This window comes from Archocentrus centrarchus, chromosome 12, assembly GCF_007364275.1.
Source record: "Archocentrus centrarchus isolate MPI-CPG fArcCen1 chromosome 12, fArcCen1, whole genome shotgun sequence".
NCBI classification, from domain to species: domain Eukaryota; kingdom Metazoa; phylum Chordata; class Actinopteri; order Cichliformes; family Cichlidae; genus Archocentrus; species Archocentrus centrarchus.
In genome coordinates, this window is record NC_044357.1 from 1,425,956 (window position 1) to 1,445,471 (window position 19,516).

General features: G+C 41.9%; 1 protein-coding gene across 3 annotated transcripts in view; it reads right to left on the reverse strand.

Annotated features, from left to right (window-relative positions):
* Nucleotides 1-1,974: 1,974 nt before the first annotated feature.
* ttc28 (tetratricopeptide repeat domain 28) overlaps nucleotides 1,975-19,516 on the reverse strand; it is a 178,780-nt gene continuing 161,238 nt past the window's right edge. For all 3 annotated transcript variants that reach the window (XM_030742337.1, XM_030742338.1, XM_030742339.1), the window contains 12 exons: nucleotides 18,715-18,859; nucleotides 18,420-18,599; nucleotides 17,690-18,258; nucleotides 17,357-17,604; nucleotides 15,207-15,331; nucleotides 11,637-11,714; nucleotides 11,383-11,542; nucleotides 11,049-11,125; nucleotides 7,072-7,201; nucleotides 4,482-4,589; nucleotides 3,762-4,383; nucleotides 1,975-3,686 (listed from right to left, as the gene is read on the reverse strand). In XM_030742337.1, the coding sequence (XP_030598197.1) occupies nucleotides 2,573-3,686; nucleotides 3,762-4,383; nucleotides 4,482-4,589; nucleotides 7,072-7,201; nucleotides 11,049-11,125; nucleotides 11,383-11,542; nucleotides 11,637-11,714; nucleotides 15,207-15,331; nucleotides 17,357-17,604; nucleotides 17,690-18,258; nucleotides 18,420-18,599; nucleotides 18,715-18,859 (3,556 nt within the window). In that variant the 3' untranslated portion in view covers nucleotides 1,975-2,572. The remainder of the gene's footprint in view (nucleotides 3,687-3,761; nucleotides 4,384-4,481; nucleotides 4,590-7,071; nucleotides 7,202-11,048; nucleotides 11,126-11,382; nucleotides 11,543-11,636; nucleotides 11,715-15,206; nucleotides 15,332-17,356; nucleotides 17,605-17,689; nucleotides 18,259-18,419; nucleotides 18,600-18,714; nucleotides 18,860-19,516) is intronic.

Here is a 19,516-nt window from a genome sequence, read left to right on the forward strand (position 1 = left end):
TTATCGACAGCCGATCAACAAGTCAGTTCCGCCCTCCGAGATAAATCTGATTGGCTGAAATATCCACACCATTGTTCATGTCATAGCTCAGTATTCCATTTAACACTGTGTTACTATACTTGTTTTATATTATAAGATATGACTTTTAATAATATGATCGGCAAATTTAATAATAGTTATTATGGTGGAATATACACATTTGTATTTTACATTTACATTAGACACAACTGAGACGATTGTGCAATACTTGAATATGATCAATATCCTTGTTTACTGTGAAAAATGAAAATACTACTCCACATTTGCCAATCTTTTTATAGAAAACAGGAACAAGGACAGAAGGCCTCAAACTGCTGTAACTACTCTTGGGAAACTTTGGGATGCTTTTCCCCATAATCTGAAGATTGAAAACCTAATTTTGGTAGTCCGCCAGCTTAAGAATAGACTTTTTTCTATGTTATTTATGTGTACAATATAAATAACACAATATCTAAATCTTGTTATAGAAAAACACTAACTATCCTAGCTTAGCACAGTAACTGTACCGATTTCACTTTGGTGGAATTTATGTGATTTGTTGTGGGTAAGCATTTACAGTAGTTCTGACTTTCGGGGTTCACAAGTTTTCCATCATCGTATGAAATAATTATAATGAATGCACTCCTTAATGCATCACTAATTATAGTTATTAAATTATAAAACCCATTCTGCATAATGAGCACTTTTCCTCTTGGTACTTTCAGTAGGCCTATATTTGAATTCAATTCAATTCAATTTTATTTATATACCACCAATTCACAATAAACAGTTGCCTCAAGGCGCTTTATATTGTACAGTAAAGACCCTACAATGATTCCAGAGAAAACCCAACAGTCAAAATGACCCCCTATGAGCAAGCACTTAGCGACAGTGGGAAGGAAAAAATTCATTTTAACAGGAGAAAACCTCCAGCAGAACCAGGCTCAGGGAGGGGCAGTCATCTGCTGTGACCAGTTGGGGCTGAGGGGAGAGAGACGGGACAAAATACATGCTGTGAAAGAGAGCCAGAGATCAATAATAATTGATGATTAAAGGCAGAGTGCTGTATAAACAGAGTAAAAAGAAGTGAATGAAAAGAAATACTCAGTGCATCATGAGAACCCCCCAGCTGTCTAGGTCTATAGTAGCATAACTAAGGGATGGTTCAAGGTCACCTAATCTAGCCCTAACTATTAGCTTGATCAAAAGGGAAAGTTTTAAGCTTAATCTTAAAATTAGAGAGGGTGTCTGTCTCCTGAATCCAAGCTGGAAGCTGGTTCCACAGAAGAGGGGCCTGAAAGCTGAAGGCTCTGCCTCCCATTCTACTTTTAACTATCCTAGGAACCACAAGTAGCAGTCTGAGAGCGAAGTGCTTTATTGGGGTGATACGGTACTGTGAGGTCTTTAAGATAAGATGGGGCATGATGATTAAGACCCTGTATGTGAGAAGAATTTTAAATTCAATTCTGGATTTAACAGAGAGCCAATGAAGAGAAGCCAATATGGGAGAAATCTGCTCTCTCTTTCTAGTCCCTGTCAGTACTCTAGCTGCAGCATTTTGGATCAGCTGAAGGCTTTTCAGGGAGCTTTTAGGACAGCCTGATAATAATGAATTACAATAATCCAGCCTAGAAGTAAGTGTGCTCATACTTTTGTACATTTCTAAAGGTAAAATTTTATAAGTGCAGGACTTTTACTTCGAGCACCGTGGTATTGCTAGTTTTTAAAAATAAGGTGTGTGTTCTTATTGATTAAAATATTGAACCTTGTAAACTCGTATTCTGTTAAACACTCTTAATCTCTCAATCTAAAAATTGTTTAATAAATATTCAGTGGAGGCTGGTTCTCATGTGAAACAGCCTTAAACTATCTTTTAAAGTCAATGAAACACTCGACAACAAGAGGCTCACACATGACACTCACACATGAAACCAAACTTCCATAAAAATAGCAAAATGTTGTCTTTACTTCTTCATTGTTTTAATTGTATTTATAAAATGTATGATAATAATATTAATAATAATAATAACTAGAAAACACTTAAAATAAATGCCATCAATAACCAATGGTAATGACATTAAACAATAATTATCACACAATAAATCAAGATTGAATCCAGGCCAAGTTACACAAACATAGCAAGCATTTAGGCTGATGTAAAATGTTCATTCAGTAAGCAGACCGCAGGTTAAAACATTTCTTTTCAGTGTACATGGAGGCATTGAGACACATGCCCTCTAGTCAGTTGTAAAAACAAAATTAAAGCTTGAGATTCAACACTTCTCTTAATTACTTTGTCCTTCCAGCTCTCTCTCAACAAGAAGGCACAGTCATCACATTCAAAACATTTACATCCCTTCACAAAAAAATGAGCACATAAAATCATCATCAGTATGAAAGAGTACTTTTTCATCCCTGCACCTCAGTAGGGATTGTTAAAAATGTGGTTGTATTTCCATTAAAAATGGGCAGCTTCTTTCATTGTACAAACACAGAAATCAACCAGAAAATTGGCTTCCTGAATCTGGGTTCAGGAGGACTAATATCCAAACTCTCAACATTTAGAAGAAGGAAAAAAGTGTCCAGGTGAGAGAAACTTGTAGCCATTCCCAGAAGGAAGTCTCCCGCTTCCTTTAGAGTGTGTGAGAAGAGCAGAAGATGGAGACGGAGGTGGTTTAGCCTCCAGTCTTGGGTGACCATTTGGTCTGTCATCAGTGTTGTGGTCATTCGGTTCTGCTACAGTTTTCCTGACACACTCATGTCTAGGTGAGAGATTCAGCAAACCCAAAACATCTTTCTGAACTGTACTCATTTTTTTATTCCCACCTCGGAGTAAACTGCCCGGGCAGGGCATGTTGGGTTTCTGGCTGGCATTGGCCCAGAAGGTTTTTAAATTGTGGATCGCCTGGACTTTGTTATCCTTTCTGGACTGGTGCAGCTCAGGAGTGTTTGCTGGGCTGGAAGAGGCTGAAACAGATCCTGTGGAGGAATAGGAAAGGGCTGGGGATGGTGCACTGTCAGCAGGAGAACGTGAAGGTGAGATGTGGGTAGTGTAAGGTGAGCTGGGGTATTTCAGTTTGAGCTGAGTCTGTATGTGAACATCTGGGGAGGTTGCGGGGAGAGGTGAACCCTGATCTTTTACAGAGAGAGACAAAGAAGGGGAAGAATGAGCTGGGCTGCTGTAGCCTGAGCTGATTTTCTGCAGTGATGAGGAGCGGGATGGTGGTTTGGGCCGAGTTGGAAGAGGTGTTGAGATAGAGGTGGAGAGGGGTGAAAGATTACTAGAGAGTGAGAGAGGGGACCTTGGACTTGCCCTACTCGGTGGTCGGCTAAACGCACTGGTCTCAGAGGGCTGAAACCCTCGTGCTCCATCTGTAGGAGTCAAAGTTGGGGTTGTGGGTGTGGACAGAGATTTCTGTCTGCCTGGAGCTTCATCTTTCCCCTCAGCTCCCCTCACATTCTTTCCTCGAAGGTTTGCCTTCTGCAGGCTCTCCACAGCTTGCATGTGGCTCTCCGTCTCCTCCAGGATCTTCTGTGCCAGCTCATGGGGATCCAATTGTCCTGCAGGTCCTGCCCTTTCCTCTTGGGATTTCACTGTGCTGTCTGTCTCAGTGCTTGACTGGTCTGACTCAGAGCTGCTGACCTTTCCTTTCCGCTGAGGAGATGAGCTGGAAAAATGAAACATACTGATAAGTTCAAGAGTAACTCATTCTTTCTGACTTAACAAACAGCATTGGACTTACATTTCCTGCTTGACCTTGGGGCTATTCTGAACTGTTAGGGGCAGCTTTGGAACTTTTATTGGAGATGTAGGTGTGCTGATGCTTCCCTTCGAGGAAACTGTTAGAGGATACCCATGCCCCCCGGCAGATCCTCTCCCAGCACTAACTCTGCCATGCCGGTGTCCTGCAGGCAGCGGCAGAGTGTCACACTCCCTCCCTCCTCGACCTAACGGCTCACTGCTTATAATGGAGTACCCCTCATACTCCTCATCCTCCCCTCCTCCTGCTAAAACTCCTCCATGATTGGTCAGTCGACCTCTTGGCAGGCCACCCGAATGGCCCACTCCTCCACAAGGCTTCTCTGGCTCCTGCTGATGCGAGCGCTGGCTGATGATGTCACTTCCTGCGGGCTCTGGTCTAGACAGGAAACTGAGAGAAGAGGCGAGGGAGCTGAGACTGTACACGGAGATGGCATCGCAGGAGAGGCTGTCAGGGCACACTGGGGGCAAGATCGAGGATTGAGGGGGGTAGCAACCAAAGGAAACGGGTAAGGAGTGTGGCTGGGAGGCTGACTGGGAGGAGGACAGAGACTCCAGGGAGGAGGAACTATCCATGCTCAGTCTTTTGGGAAGCTCTGTGGAGTCTGATAAAAGACAGAGTGATGACATATTAGGAGACTATAAGAAAATATTTAGTAGGGCTTAGTTAGAGAAAAAGTCCAAAGTGATGACTTAGTCCTACCAAACAGTGCTAGAAGAGACTGAAGGGCAAAATGCATGATGCGTCTGCTGGCCTGTTTTCCAGTCTTCAGCACCACTTCCTCCTGACCAACCTCACAAAGATCAAAACCTGACAAAGACAGAGCATATGTACCTAAAACTGAGGACACCTCAGAGGGAAATATTGTGCTTTATGTTCTTCACTGCAGTCACACAACAGGTAATCTAGTTAGCTTCTTTAGAGATGATTTTACATTACAAAACAAATATGATGATCTTATACAACCCCAATGCCAAAAAAGTTGGGATGCTGTGTAAAATGTAAATAAAAGCACAATGCGATGGTTTGCAAATTTCATATACTCATATTCTATTCACAATAGACCACAGAAACTGAGACATACTAAGTGTTTTCAGTTGGTGAAAGATCTAAACTTTTTTTTTTCTTCAGCTCTCAGCAGAGACGGTCGCACTTTTCTTCTCTCCCCAGCCCTTCCTTTCCCCCCTGCTTTGCTGCTTGCTGCTTTAGAGCCGCTCTTCACACAACTTCTGAACTGGAATTTATAATTATGGATCTGGTCAGCTGGTCTCTCAACGCCATTGTTTTGATCAAATTTTCACCATGAGGAGATTGGGGGAAGGAGAACCCTATTCCCTCTTATCAATTGACATTCCAGCTGGCTACGTTATGGATTCCTGTGTGGTGTGGATGATGACGTGCCTGGACATATTGTCAATGGAATACACACACATTTGGCTTATTGACGCTGGTTTCTCCGAATTGGACCTGGAAATACCTGGCTTGTCGTTGCAATTCAGGAAGTCTAGGCAGCTGTCTGGCCTTGGTAAGGCTGCTTATGACGGGAACGCGGGAAGGGTACAGACTCAAACTCAGACTCTGTATATCTGGAGCTGATTCTGAGGGGTAAGATCTTGGAGATGTATGTATCTGTTTCTGCACGGCGAAGGAACGAACCAAGAAGATTCGGATTAATTGGATTTTTTCGCCACAGAGAGGTGCCAGTAAGACTGAAGGCTGTCAACAAATGAATCAGTACAGTCTGTACCAAAACAAGTCGTGGAATCAGGAATTTGGTTCCCTGGCGGCCTTGGACTGCCATTTATCAAATTGTCTCTGGGATGTTTGTAAATAGATGCTCTATGCCCCTGCTGTCCTGTCTTCTTCTGACCTGTGTTGGACTGATCTCCCTGACCTAGCCGCTGATGAACTCTACATCTTATCAGAACTGTTAACTGAGGAGGGAGTTTGAGTCAGCCCCACAGTAGCTTTCCAGATGTGTGAGCTGCCAGTTCCATAGGCACTAATGCACCCCGATACCATCAGAGCATTGATAACAAGCAGGACGGTCCCTCTCCTCTTTAGTGTCCATATTTTCCAAAAAGAATTTCAAACATTGATTCGTCTGAACACAGAACGCAGAGCTTCAACCTGCATTTATGGATGGTACAGGGAACTATGTTCACAATGATTTCTGGAAGTGTGCTTGGGCCTATGCAGTGATTTCCATGCAGAATCATACCTGTTTTGAATGCAGTGCTGCTTCAGGGCCTGAAGATTACAGAGATTCAACACTGATTTTTGGCCTTGTCTGTTGTGCACAGAGAATTCCCCAAATTCTTGGAATCTTTTGACCATACAGAAGGGGAAGTGATATTGAAAGACTTTACAGTTGGAACATTATTTTTATTTGTTTCCAAAATTTGTAGATGCAGGTTTTTTTTTCTGTTTTTTTTTTTTTTTAACAGATTGGTGAACCTCTGCTAATCTTTACTTCTGAGAAACTCTGCCTCTCTAAGATGCTCTGTTTAGAACCCTGTCATAATCTGTGGGTTTTGTTGTGGTATTTCATTTTGAAAAATATTTTTGAACTTACTGATTATTGATATTTTTGGGAGTCTTCTGGTCTTAGTTTGATCTGTTTTTTCATTTTGAATTCTCAGTTATTCCTAGTATTTTGAGTTTTCAGTTCTTATTATAATATAGTACATTTGTATTTGATTCAAGATTCAAGACTTTATTTGCCATTTGTACTCACACACAAGGTTTGAGTACATGGAAATTCTTGTGCAGAGCTTTCGAGTAGGAGTGTAAAATAAAAATGAAATAAAATATAATGAAATAAAAAATATAGAATAAAATAAGTATATATATATATATATATATATATATATATATATATACAAAAAATATAAAAATGGTTACTTTAGTTGGAAGATTGATGGATACTGAACAGTGTTTTATATTTTATGTGTTTGATGCAAGATGATGAGACAGAAAACACTGACAGAACATTTTCCCTAGTTTTAGGATATAGGATAATAGCCTGCGGTGTGGTACACATCATCCAAGAAGTTTGTGTTTCAGTTTTGGCGAGCGAAATTCTAGTATTGTCCCTTAATTAGCATTAATTACCAGACAGAGGTGTCAGTTCATGAATGCAGTTTGCAATCTAAGCTAACTAGTGTTAGCTGATAACTTTTTTGCCATTTGCTTTACTTGCAACTGACATGGGTGATGCAATAAATCACTGACAATGAGGCAAAAAAAAAAAAAAAAAAGTGAAGCTTAGTTTCTTTTATTGATGACTCACCCAGTGCAGCCAGAAACTCATGGCAGCCTGGCAACCTCCAGAGCTGCACACTTATTGAGACTTGAATGGGAGCCAGTGGAAAGTCTTGTTCTTTGTCGCCTGACTGCAACTGCACCAGCACTTGGTGAAGCTACGGAGGGGAAGGAAGATATAATGACTGGGGTGCTGGATCAGTGTTTGTATACTTTTAGCTTCTAACATATTTCCTATCTCATATTTGAGAACATAGAAGGATTGCATTAAATGAAAGAACTCTAAATCAACAATTCTGAATAAACAAGGACAGGTAAAGCACCCATATCACAAAGATTATTCAAATAAAACGTGCAACAACAGTGTCGGAATGTGTCTGTGCCTGCTTTGACGAGTCTCATACTTTTGAACTCAAGTCAGAAGTTTCATAATGAAACACTTACCATTCCTGCCATACTTTTGACTGCCTTTGTGAGGTGAGTATGATAGAAGAGGAAACAGAACTTTAGTGATTTATTTTTGTGTAATTCTTGTGTTTGATTCACTGTACTCCCAGCCATGCATGAATGATGATGGACAGTTCCTGATGATACCCATAATAGTATTTATGGAAAGATATGGCAAGCAAAAAGTGACGAAACCAGGTGCCTATCACTAACAAACAAATGACTGCAATTGAAAAATGACAGCAAAGTGAACAGTGGAGTGCTCTGTGCACTACCAGCTAGCTACATGAGCTATCTGTTTTAGTTAGGAGTAGTTTAAAGATGAGATTTGTGCAGAACATCTCATTGCCATGTTAGATGTACACTAGGATAGGGGAATAACAATGCATGCAGTGTCCAGTCTGGTTGCATGAAGCAATGGTGGAAATGAACTACTGACCATATTTACTATTATATTTAATCAAGTACTATTCCAAATTAACCTTTTTATTCTTATCATTAGTATTAATTCCATCTTAAGGTACCACTTATTATCTCAGAGAGAAATGTTTGACTAAAAAATATAGAGTTGGGAAACCAGAACACTCTCTGTACGTGTGTGTGTGTACATGGTAAATGGACTAGCTCTTATATAGCGCTTTTCTACTCAGTATGAGCACTCAAAGCGCTATTACAACATGTTTACATTCACCCATGCACTCCCATTCATACAAGCACTTCCATATGTACTAAGCTAAGTGCTTTTTAATTAACTATCATTCACACACATTCATACTCCGACGGGACGGTCGGAGAGCAACTTGGGGTTAAGTATCTTGCCCAAGGATACATTGGCATGTAACCTGGAGTAGCCAGGAATCGAACCGCTGACCTTCTGATCAGTAGGTGACCTGCTCTACCTACTGAGCTACAGCCACCCCCAAGTTGTATATATATATATATATATATATATATATATATATATATATATATATATATATATATATATATATATATATATATATATATATATATATATATATATATATATATATATATATATATATATATATATATATATATATATATATATGGACAAGGGATGAGAATAGGGAACTGTTGGAATGCTACTAACCATGTAACCCCAGTGAACGGGCTTACATGAAAAAGATGTGGGACTTGTGGAATTGTGGATTCTTCAACACTCAACATCTAGACTAATATCAAAACAACTAGTAACTAGTAGCTTGGTGTACCAAGATCTGCAAAAAGCAACTGCTATCTTAATTAAAGGTTGATGAGGTACAATACAAATGCTACAGCAAGGGGGAGCCAGGATGTCAGGTCAGGGGGGAGATGTCATGCCCACATTCCAAGAATGGAATGTGGGGACCAGCTGTTCTTAGGGCTTGGGTACCAAGGGCAGTGACCCCTGCGTGTGACCTCCAAACTGGGTGAGTGACTCCAGCAGATTCCAGGAACAACATCCAAGATCTCTGTCCAGAAGAGCATAGTCCTAGGAACAACTAAGATACTGAGCAGGGCCCTCAAGCAACCACACCTCTGGTAGAGGACCTGAGCTTGAAGGACAACAAAGACCACCCACAGGGCAAGTGGAGAATAACACTTGAGCTCTAAGACTAGGCAGACCAACCTGAGCACCGTGCTTGGATTGACTACAAGAAAGCCTATGATTCAATACCCCGCATATGGACACTGGAGTGCTTGGAACGAGGCTAATAGTGAGCTAATAACATTCATCAGGAGTTCAGTGGGACTGTGGAAGACAACACTGGAGAGCAACTCCAAGGCAATTGCACAAGTTATTAAGTGTGGGATATAACATATGCCAGGAGTGAGCGAGACATTGACTCACTGACAGTTTGTTGTGATTTGGCGCTATATAAATAAAATTGAATTGAATTGAACTGATCTGCCTCACCAGGATCTACAATGAGGCCATTGGGATGTCATTCAGACTGGATAAGTGTGGCTGAATGGTTGCAAAAAGAGGGAAGGTGATCCAGATTAAAGGGGTGGAGTTGCTTAAATTAAGACTAGCAGATATACCAGACAACTACAAGTATCTGGGTGTCCCACAGGCCAACAGGATCCATGATACAGATCAGCCACTGCCAAATACCAAATAAGGTAAGACACATGCTGAGAAGCCAGATGAACAGTAGGAATAAGATCCAAGCCATCAATGCATGTGTCCTACTGGTCATCAGATAAATAGCTGGAGTAATAAGATGGTCACAGGAAGAGATATATGTCACTGATATCAAAACACAAAAACTCCTCACAATGCATGGAGGTCTCCACCCGAAATCCAGCACCCTGAGGCTCTATGAGCAATGGAGGGAGGGTGAGGATTAATGAGTGTCAGAGCCACATTCCAGGATGAAACATGGAGCATTCATGAATACATCAGGAAGATGGCCCCCTTAGATAAGCTGCTCCAAGAACACCTCAGGCAGCTCAAGACAGAAGTGATGACAAACAGGAGGAGGGACTATCATGGGCAACCAAGCCACGATGACCATGAGATGAACAGAGGAAGTGGCTGACATCAAGAAATCCTACCAGTGGCTACAAAAGGTTGGGCTAAAGGATAGCACAAAGGCTCTCATCATTGCAGCACATGAACAGGCCCTAAGCACCAGGTCGACAGAGGCAGGAGTCTACTACAGCCAATAGGACCCAAGTTGCAGACTGTGTAAAGGTGCCCTGGAGACAATCCAACACATAGTAGCAGGATGTAAGCTGGAAGCTGGGACAGCATACACTGAAAAGCACAACCAAGTGGCTGGGATGGTGTACAGGAACATCTGTGCCACATATGGAGCAGAAGTCCCTGAGTTCTAATGGGATATACCACCAAAGATGGTTGAGAACAACAAGGCAAAGTTCCTGTGGGACTTTGAGTTCCAGCTAGACAAGCAGCTGCTGGCCAATCAACCAGACATAGCGGTGGTTGACAAAAGCAGAAGACCAGACACCAACATCAGGAAGAAGTAGCACAAAAAATAGAGAAGTACCAGGGGCTGAGGGAAATACTAGAGCAGATTTTGGAACTGGAGCATTTTGGCAGTCCAAAGTGGTCCCTGTGGTAACAGGAACATTAAGAGCTGTAACCCCAAAACTGGAAAAGTAGATTGAGCAGATTCCAGGCACAGAGGTCTCTGTCCAGAAGAGTGCAGTCCTACGAACACATAAGATACTGCACAGAACCCTGAAACTCCCAGGTCTCTGGAAGAGGACCCAAGCTTGAGGAACACCCCACCCCCCACCCCCAAGAGGGTGAAAGGGACATATAGATATATAAATTTTTTTTAAATATAGGCGTAAATCACCTTGTTTCAGATGAACTGAGATGCTGCACCAAAGGCCACTATAAGAAAAAAAGCTTTTCTGAGCTGAGAATCATGCAAAGTTAATTTAGTAGAGACCAAGAATAAAAACAGGTAGAGTTAGGGTTAGGGTTATGGAGATCATATATTTTGGGGGTTGCACTTGATTAAGGATGTGAGTAGTTCTTCCACCACTGTCATGATCATCTGTGCAACATGATAATACCTTTTGAATGAGCTGTTCTCCAGCCTCAGATGCTGTGACCAGCTTACATAGAGCCTGTAGAGCTGGAGGAGTAAGACCTGGGGGATGCACAGAAAGCTAACTTCAAACAGGAATTTAATATTTTGATCATTAACAACTAATATAGTCTGGTGCAACTTTTTACACTGGGTCCTTTAAGAGCTTTAAGTCAAAATAAAATATAGTCTGTATTCTCTTGCTAATATACATTAAATAAATGTAATTCTACAGCACACTTAGGAAATAAAAGGTTGTTATTTTATCAGTATGACTAACATAAGAGTTGATTTGAATAATGGAAAAAAAACTGTGTTACCAAGCAGGGACTGTAGAGTGGTACTGCACTGCTGCAGACGGTCCCCAGGATCTGACATGGGGAAGAAAACTGCTGCAGGAAGCCCAGCACCGCTACCAGAGAAGTCTAGCCGAAAACCCACTGCAGAGAGAAGGGCCTGCCATCCAGGCACTCCGCCGACCTTACCCAGCAGAGAGAAGACATGTGGACTTGAACAGAGAATACACAAAGGCGGACATTTAAAGACAAAGAGAAGGAAAGACCAACACACTGACCTTATTCTCTACACTTTGCTGCGATGTGTACATTGGGTTACACTGGCCACTCTGAATGCGCTGCAAAGACTTCTCAACCTGTGTACAGAAACAAGGCACAAATTGTGTTATTTAATCAGGTTGGAACTTTCTGATGTGGTAGGATGTCTTTTGAGGTGCCATTAATAAACAACTAAACATTTTCTATACAAGACAAAACTAAAAGAAACTTTTGTAGTCTGGGAACAGTAGATGAGGAGTTATCAATATATGGTAAATGGACTAGTTCTTTATATATATATATATATATATATATATAAATAAAAACTCCTCATCTACTGTTCCCAGGCTACAAAATCACACAGCGCTTTTTACTGTCATCATCAAAACACCAAATTAGGGAGAATCACTCCAGACACTGAGAGCCAAAGTACATTGAAGCTGTTTTAGCAGCACACAATGGCCTATCACCTCATTAATATAATTTATCTTTCCTTTTGTTCTCTCTTTGTCATCTGTTTATATATTTGATATGTCAAATAGCTTGGGGAATTTGGTTTACCTGGAAAATATAGATGAACGGACAGACTGTATTGTTTTGATTTCCTCTTTTTAAAAATTTTTAGCAGTCTAGGCACGAGAGGTGCATTGCTGATCACTGCTGGATAACAACACCACATTTGGTCTTTGCACACAGAAATGTGTTGTCTAAACAGAGTGGTAATAAAATAGTGTCACCATTCCTGAAAGATCCCTCAGACCTCTGTGCGTGGTTAGTGGACTGGTATTTATATAGGACTTTTCTACTCTAATTACTACTACAAGCCTCATTCACGCATCCACATACGTATTCATACATATACAGGGCTTTATTCTAAACTTAGCACAAAAATAAGGAACTTTGTGTTTGGTCAATTACTTTTTTGTTGTAACAGTGCTTCTTGGCAATAAATCTTATACCGCTGGAAAGCCCGGTCATTGCCCCTTAAATGGTGCTACATTTGTAAGGAAAATGCATTTGTGGGTGAAGCAGCAGAGTGGAGTATGTGGGTTGTGTCCAAGACAAATCTTCTCTGCCAATGCCAAACAGCTTAGTCTGCTATTGACTCTTGTTTGGTGTTATTTATTGGATTGGATGATTGAAGTCTGAATAAACAAGACATACTGGGAATTTAACCATTTATACATTTAACAAACAGGGGCCTCAGTAACATGTGGAAGACCCACACACAGCCACAACAGCCTGGCACCTCCTCCTCACGCTGGTCACCAGCTTGGTCACACACTGCTGTGGGATGACATCCCATTCTTCAACCAGCAAGTCAGCCAATGTGGTTGTGTTGGTCACTCTGGCATGAACAGCACGCCCAACCTAATCCCACAAGTGCTTAATGGGGTTGAGGTCAGGACTGCAAGCAGGTCAGTCCATCCTCTCCACTCCCAAATTCTGGAGATAGTCTCTGATAAACTCGCTCTGTGGGGGTGAGCGTCATGATCTTGGAGGATAGAGTTCGGTCCCAGACTGTGGAGATATGGGATGGCAACTGGTTGCAGAATCTCATCTCTATCTCTCTGCATTGAGATTGCCTCCAATGATGACAAACCTTGTTTTTCGAGTGAGGGAGATGTCACCCCACAACCATCACAATGACACCAAAAGCTGTTACCCTATTGGTGCAGCAATAAGCATAGTGTTCTCTGTATCTTCTTCAAACTTTGACCTTACGATCAAACTGCTGTAGGCAGAATCTAGACTTATTGAATATAATGTTCCTCCACATGTTCAGGTTCCATTGCACATTCTGCCAACACCAGCACAAATGGGCCAGACAGTCAAGGGCAGTAATGGCAGGCCTCCTAGTAGCCCTATGAGACTGGAGATTGACTGTGTGTGTGTGTTTTGGTCCTAGGTTTGTTACCCAGTGTTTTGAGTTTTTGGGGTTTGTGGTTCATTTATTTAATTATTCTTCATGATTTCTGGGTTGTTTAAGGTTGTATTTGCTTTGTGTATTTCTCATGTTAGGTTGTGGTCCTGTTCTCAGTGGCTTTAGAATTTAGTTCTCCCTCTGTATTCCCTTCTTCTTGTGACTAGTCTCCTCTGTTTAAGTTCATTCATGTGTCTGTGTAGTTTAGTTCCCCCAGCCTTCCTGTGTTCTGTGTCAAGCCCGCATTCCTGTTCCCACATCAAGTTAACTCCTGTTCTATTTTGTTGGTTTCTTGTCTCTTATGTTTTGCATTGAGTTATACTTCCCTCATCTCATCTTTAGTAATTATTCCCAGCAGTCTTCCCACCTATCACCCATCATGCCATTATCCTGTGTCTCCCCTTGTTCTTTGTCACATCCTCCCTCGTGAGGGGAGCTCTGTATTTCCTTGTGACTCTCAGTTTGATTATTAGCTCCAGTTTGGCTGATGCCTTCGTTTCTATATTTTGATGAAGACGTTCTTTAATAAATCTGCCCCTGAGATACGTTCCATCTCAGGAGTCCTGCATTGTCTGTTCTGGACTGTCTGGGTAGAGAGCATCAGCCATATTGCCCTGCAAACTTTGACTGCAAGCCTGTAGAAGACTGCCAATGTTCTTAGGTGCTGACAGGGTGAGGAAATGGTCTTCTTGAGGTGTTCTCTTCTTGGGACACCCACTTTGTGGCCTGTCTCTGACATCCCCTCTTATATGGAATTTGGCCTTCAATTTGGAGATGGTACTAGGGCTCACTCCAAATAATACTACAACTTGATTTTGTGGAACACCAGCCTGAAGTTGACCTTTGGCGCAGGCCCTATCAAGATCAGTCAAACGTGCCATGCTCCGAGCAGACACCAACAATCAGGCACCTGTTTGACAGGTACCAGAGGCAAAACAAGAGTCAATAGCAGACTAAGCTGGCTAACTTTTTGTGCTTTATCAAAGAGAATCATAGCCACGGTGATGTCACTCATTGGCATCACTCGGGACTCTGCATTTTTAAGTCTTAATGTTAATACTTTACCTGCTAGTCATGTTTTTTGGAGCCATAATGACCATATTTAGCATGCAGCATGCTGGAACTGCAGTGCCTCTGAAAGCTCAGCAACATGCTGTGATCGAAGACTGATGTGATAACGAATCTTATGATTCACTGTATCAGATTTGTATTGATCTTCATGAAAGCCGAATATAGTTTCTCCCATCTGTCTCACTAAGACATTTCAATTATTTTTCCTTAGATGGAGGGAAAGTGATGTACCAAAACCAAAAAAGCCATTTGCAGTCAAAGTAGTAGGTTATAACCTTGATCTTAATCTAAATCTAATATGCCCTCAAATGCTCTTCCCCTTTTTTCTTTCAATCTTTTTCAGTCAAAGAAGTTAAAATGACTGCTATAAAGCTAAGTTATTATTCACATTAGCAATCTTTACACTAGTGAATCTTTAGCAGTTTTGAAAATGAATAAATAAATAAAATGACATATCTAATTAAAGTGATTAAAGTCACGCTCATCTCAAATTTTCCAGTGGTATTGATGACACATTAACCGTTCCCTTATTAAACTTATGTCTAAATTTATATTTTGAATCTTAAACTGATTACAAATTTTGAAGGAGTCTTACCAAGTGCAACAACACTCTAAGGGCATCCCTGGCCCTCTCTGGGTACTGAAGGATCTCTACCAGGGCTTGACCAACCAGCGACATGGGACTGTTCAGCTTCACATCACTGCCAATCAGCATGTAACCTAAAAGAAAATACACGCCAGGATTTCAAAATCATTTAAAGAGTAGATGAGATCATTTAAGTTTTGTACAACAATAACTACTTTCAGCTTGTCACAAGGGGTCACCACAGCAGGTTGCTCTGCATGTTTTGATTTGACAGTGTTTTACACTAGATGCCCTTCCTGACACAACCCCAGTTGTTTGGCCACATTCAAATCATTGAACTCGAAGCTAGCTTGTCTGCAGAGTTGGTGCCCTTTTAATGAAATTATATAACCAATAATATGGCCTGCTGTTTGGTACAGCCTGTCCACGAAGTTTGTGGTTTAGTTTTGATGAATTAAATTCTAGTATTTATTGTATTAGTGTCACGGCCGGCGCAGAGACGGGCGGAGATGGGCCAAAACGGAGGACTCCAGAAAACAGCATCACTTAAAAAGGTGTTTATTTAAGGTTCGGGGAATGAATACAAAATCCTTCTGAGGATAGGCGAAGGGAAAACCACAGAGCGCGCAGGGAACACTGGAACACGCTGGCACAATAACATCAACAACACGACAACAAGCAGAGAAAACACAGGACTTAAATACACAGAGGGGCTGATGAGGGAAGAGGAAACAGGTGGGAACACAGGTGACACTGATAACTAAGACGAGACCGGGGGGAAGCAAAACTGAATACAACAGACAGGGGCTGGATGACTATCAAAGTAAAACAGGAAGTATGACGAGGGAACAGAAACGCAAACCTGACAGAATACTGGGAGACACAAGGAACTAGAAATGACGGAGGGCAAATACAAAAGATAACAAAACACAACCCGAGAAAACAGAAACAATACCAAGAAAACATAAAACACTGGGCCACCGGCCCAGGACATGACAATTAGTCAGTTTAGCCCAAATTAGCAGGTATCTGTATCTGAGTTTTACCCATAGAGTTTGTGGATGCAGATTGCTAAATAAGTTGCTAGTGTCACTTCATCTCAAAAAACTAACACGTCAGTGGCCAAAATAGTAACACTGAATCTTCAAAATGAAGAGACTAGAAATCAATTTTTATAGTCTATGGTTAAAACCCTAGGCTGACATAACACAGTCACCCACTGGTGGATTTTAACATTTGGACTGCTGGCATCTTGTTTGGTTTTTAACCAAATGTTAGTGCTAGGGAGCTGTCAGCTAACTAGTGTTTGCATACTAACTCAGGTAACAAGATGCAGTGAAAAGAAAAAAAAAAAACTCAAAAAAAGATTCTCAGTGGAAAAAAATGAACAGCTGACTCCTTGAAGTGTCTATTAGCATCACCAAATTAAGTAAAGCAACCATGAACCTAATTATGGGTGAATTTAATCCTTAATACAATTCAAACAGTTAAGTTTATATAAAAACTAATGGCATGGACAGCTGTCATAGATAGTAAATTACCTATCACGAGTGAAGGGGTATTTTTCTACCATAATGTAAACATGTTTATTTCTCCTGTAAAGCTGTCTTTTTTAATATTCAGGTTTAAGAAGACTGACTGACTTGTTTTTGAGCCAGCCTCCAGCTGTCATTTGAGGCCACATGCTTTATTTTTCAGCCTCAGGGAGGGTACCGCTTGGATAAAACATTATGACCACCTAAAATCTAATATGCTGTTGGTTTTTTATGTGCTCCAATCTACTGACCTATGCAAGGGCTCTAAAAGTGCCCTGCTGCACCAGGTAAAAAGACATTAGCATCACATGTCTTAAATTCTATTTGTTGAGAATTAACTTCCCTTTGGCACCTTCTGGACAATCCATGGTTTGTTCCATCTCATACCTTGCTGGTAGACACATGTAACTGCTGACCAGGAGCACCCAAAGAGACCTGCTATGTCTAGACTCAGTCACATAGACACAAAGTACTCGGGTTTATTATATTCATTTATCATCTAATATATCCCAGACCTTGACATGCTCCACTATGTTCTCCAGCTAGTCCTCTTGTGTCCAACTGCTCTGGCTGAAAGCTATTGGGTCAACCTTTAGTATTTGACGTTCAAGGGTATTTGCTCACCAGCCCAGTTGGAAGGGTGTGAGAAGTGCTTGCTGCCCTGCAGTGTCTTCATGGCCTCCGTCAGAGCTGCACTGGCTTTGGTCCCATTGAGAAGGGCCATGTAGAAGGTGTGTGTGAATAGTTTAGAGGCAGCTATCGGCACAGGCCACAAAGAAACGCACACACACTGGACACCTGCAGCCAAGAAGGCTCGGGTCAGGCCCACCACTCCATCAGCTATTACCCTGCTGCTGGACTCTGGGTACAACCTGAGGTGGCAAAGGGTCACAGAGTTACATGGAACAATCAAACCTAAGAGCCCGTGTAAAATACTGAATCTAAGAATAGTTATACCTCAGGACCACGAGTTTGACAGTCAGGCAAAGGTCCAGTATATCAGCAGCAGTAAGTAAGAAGTCTTGAAGCGGTGGACTCTCACACACACTCTCCACCTCACAAACACTTTCACCATCCTCACTCCTTTCATCTGCTCCTCTAGGTTTCTCTGGGCTGCTCTTTGAAAACAAACTCTTCATCCTTCCGTCCTGATCTGCTGCTTCGCCCGACACTGATGCCTTGCAGGGCGATTTCTCCTTGGGTCGTCCACCTACCCCATCTCCTCCAGCATGCTCTTGGCCAGGGGCGAGGACCAAAGCTGCAAGCTTCCAGGATATATGTGTGGCAAAGTGAATGCACTCTGCCTGACTCAGAGCTGCTAAAACGCGCTCCTTTGTGGCATTTGCTCCAGTTAGGGGATGGCATCCCAGCTGCTCCCCCAGCCATAGGGCTTCCTCCTGGGCTGAAGGCAAGGGCCCCCACAGCCAGCGGTCCATGACACTCAGTGGCAAATGAGGCGCACCAACCACTGCAGCCACTGAGCCTCCATCTGGGCAAAATAAGTGCCCACTGCGTCGAGGATGAGGCTGTGGTTTGAACATATTTCACAGAGAGAGTTTATAACAAACAAAAAAAAAATGTTTTATATAAATAAATAATTTTGTGGGAACTGTTTGATTGATTCAACAAATAAAAGGTGTTAGTTTACATCTACGATCAGAAACCTAGAGGGACAAAAATGACCTACCTTGATTGTTGCTCCTAGGCTGGCTAAAGAAGGTACAGAAATTAGACTGAACCTTTCATACAGGTACTCATTAGAGGAGCTGCCTTTGAGCAAGGCAAATGGAATTAGATACAGTTCTCCCTCCAGTACTAATATGAGCTGTCTGTGTCTGCCCACGGGTCCACTACTGTGCATCAGGCCCTGTACAGAGACATGTGGACAGGAACCATGACAGATTTAAGTAAAAGACTATAAAAAATGTCGAATCCATTGTGAATTGAAATATATATCTTCCCCAGGAGACACACATACATACCCCTTCCATTGGTGCTATGAGTAAATCATAAAGGGCGCGTAGAGGAGGCTTGCCAGTGTTACTCGGTCGGAAAACAGGAGAGGATAAGCCGTCCTTCACCGGAGATACCGTGGTACTGTATAGACTCGTCATGCTCTGACAGCTTCTATTAGAGGCAGAAATACAGAAGAAAAAACAGTTAAATAACAAGAATAAGAACCACTCACACCTTACTTTAGGTGACCTCAGTGGGTCACGTGATAGAGTGGAGCAAGGTTTCAGAGTGGTTTCAACCAAAATCCCTGGTGGTAATGATCCACGCCTTTCTTTACACGTTAGGTCATATGATCATGAACGTGATCAGTAGTGGGTCAATGACCACCTCCAAGAGGGACAACCCCCATTAGGGCTTAATACTTGGGACTTGCCAGAAGTATTTGCTTATCTACCTTCACACGCATATGACATCCCATTCTTAATCCATATGATATGATGTTGACCCACCCATTGCAACTATAACAGCTTCAACTCTTCTGGGAAGGCTTTCCATAAGGTTTAGGAGTGTTTATGGGAATTTCTGACCATTCTTCCAGAAGCACATTTGTGAGGTCAGACACTGATGTAGGACGAGAAGGCCTGGCTCACAGTCTCCACTCTAATTCATCCCAGAGGTGTCCTATCGACTTGAGGTCAGGACTCTGTGCAGATCAGTCAAGTTCTTCCACACCAAACTCGCTCATCCATGTCTTTATGGACCTGCTTTGTGCACTGGTGCATGGTCATGTTGGAACAGAAAGGGGTCATTCCAAAACTGTTCACAAAA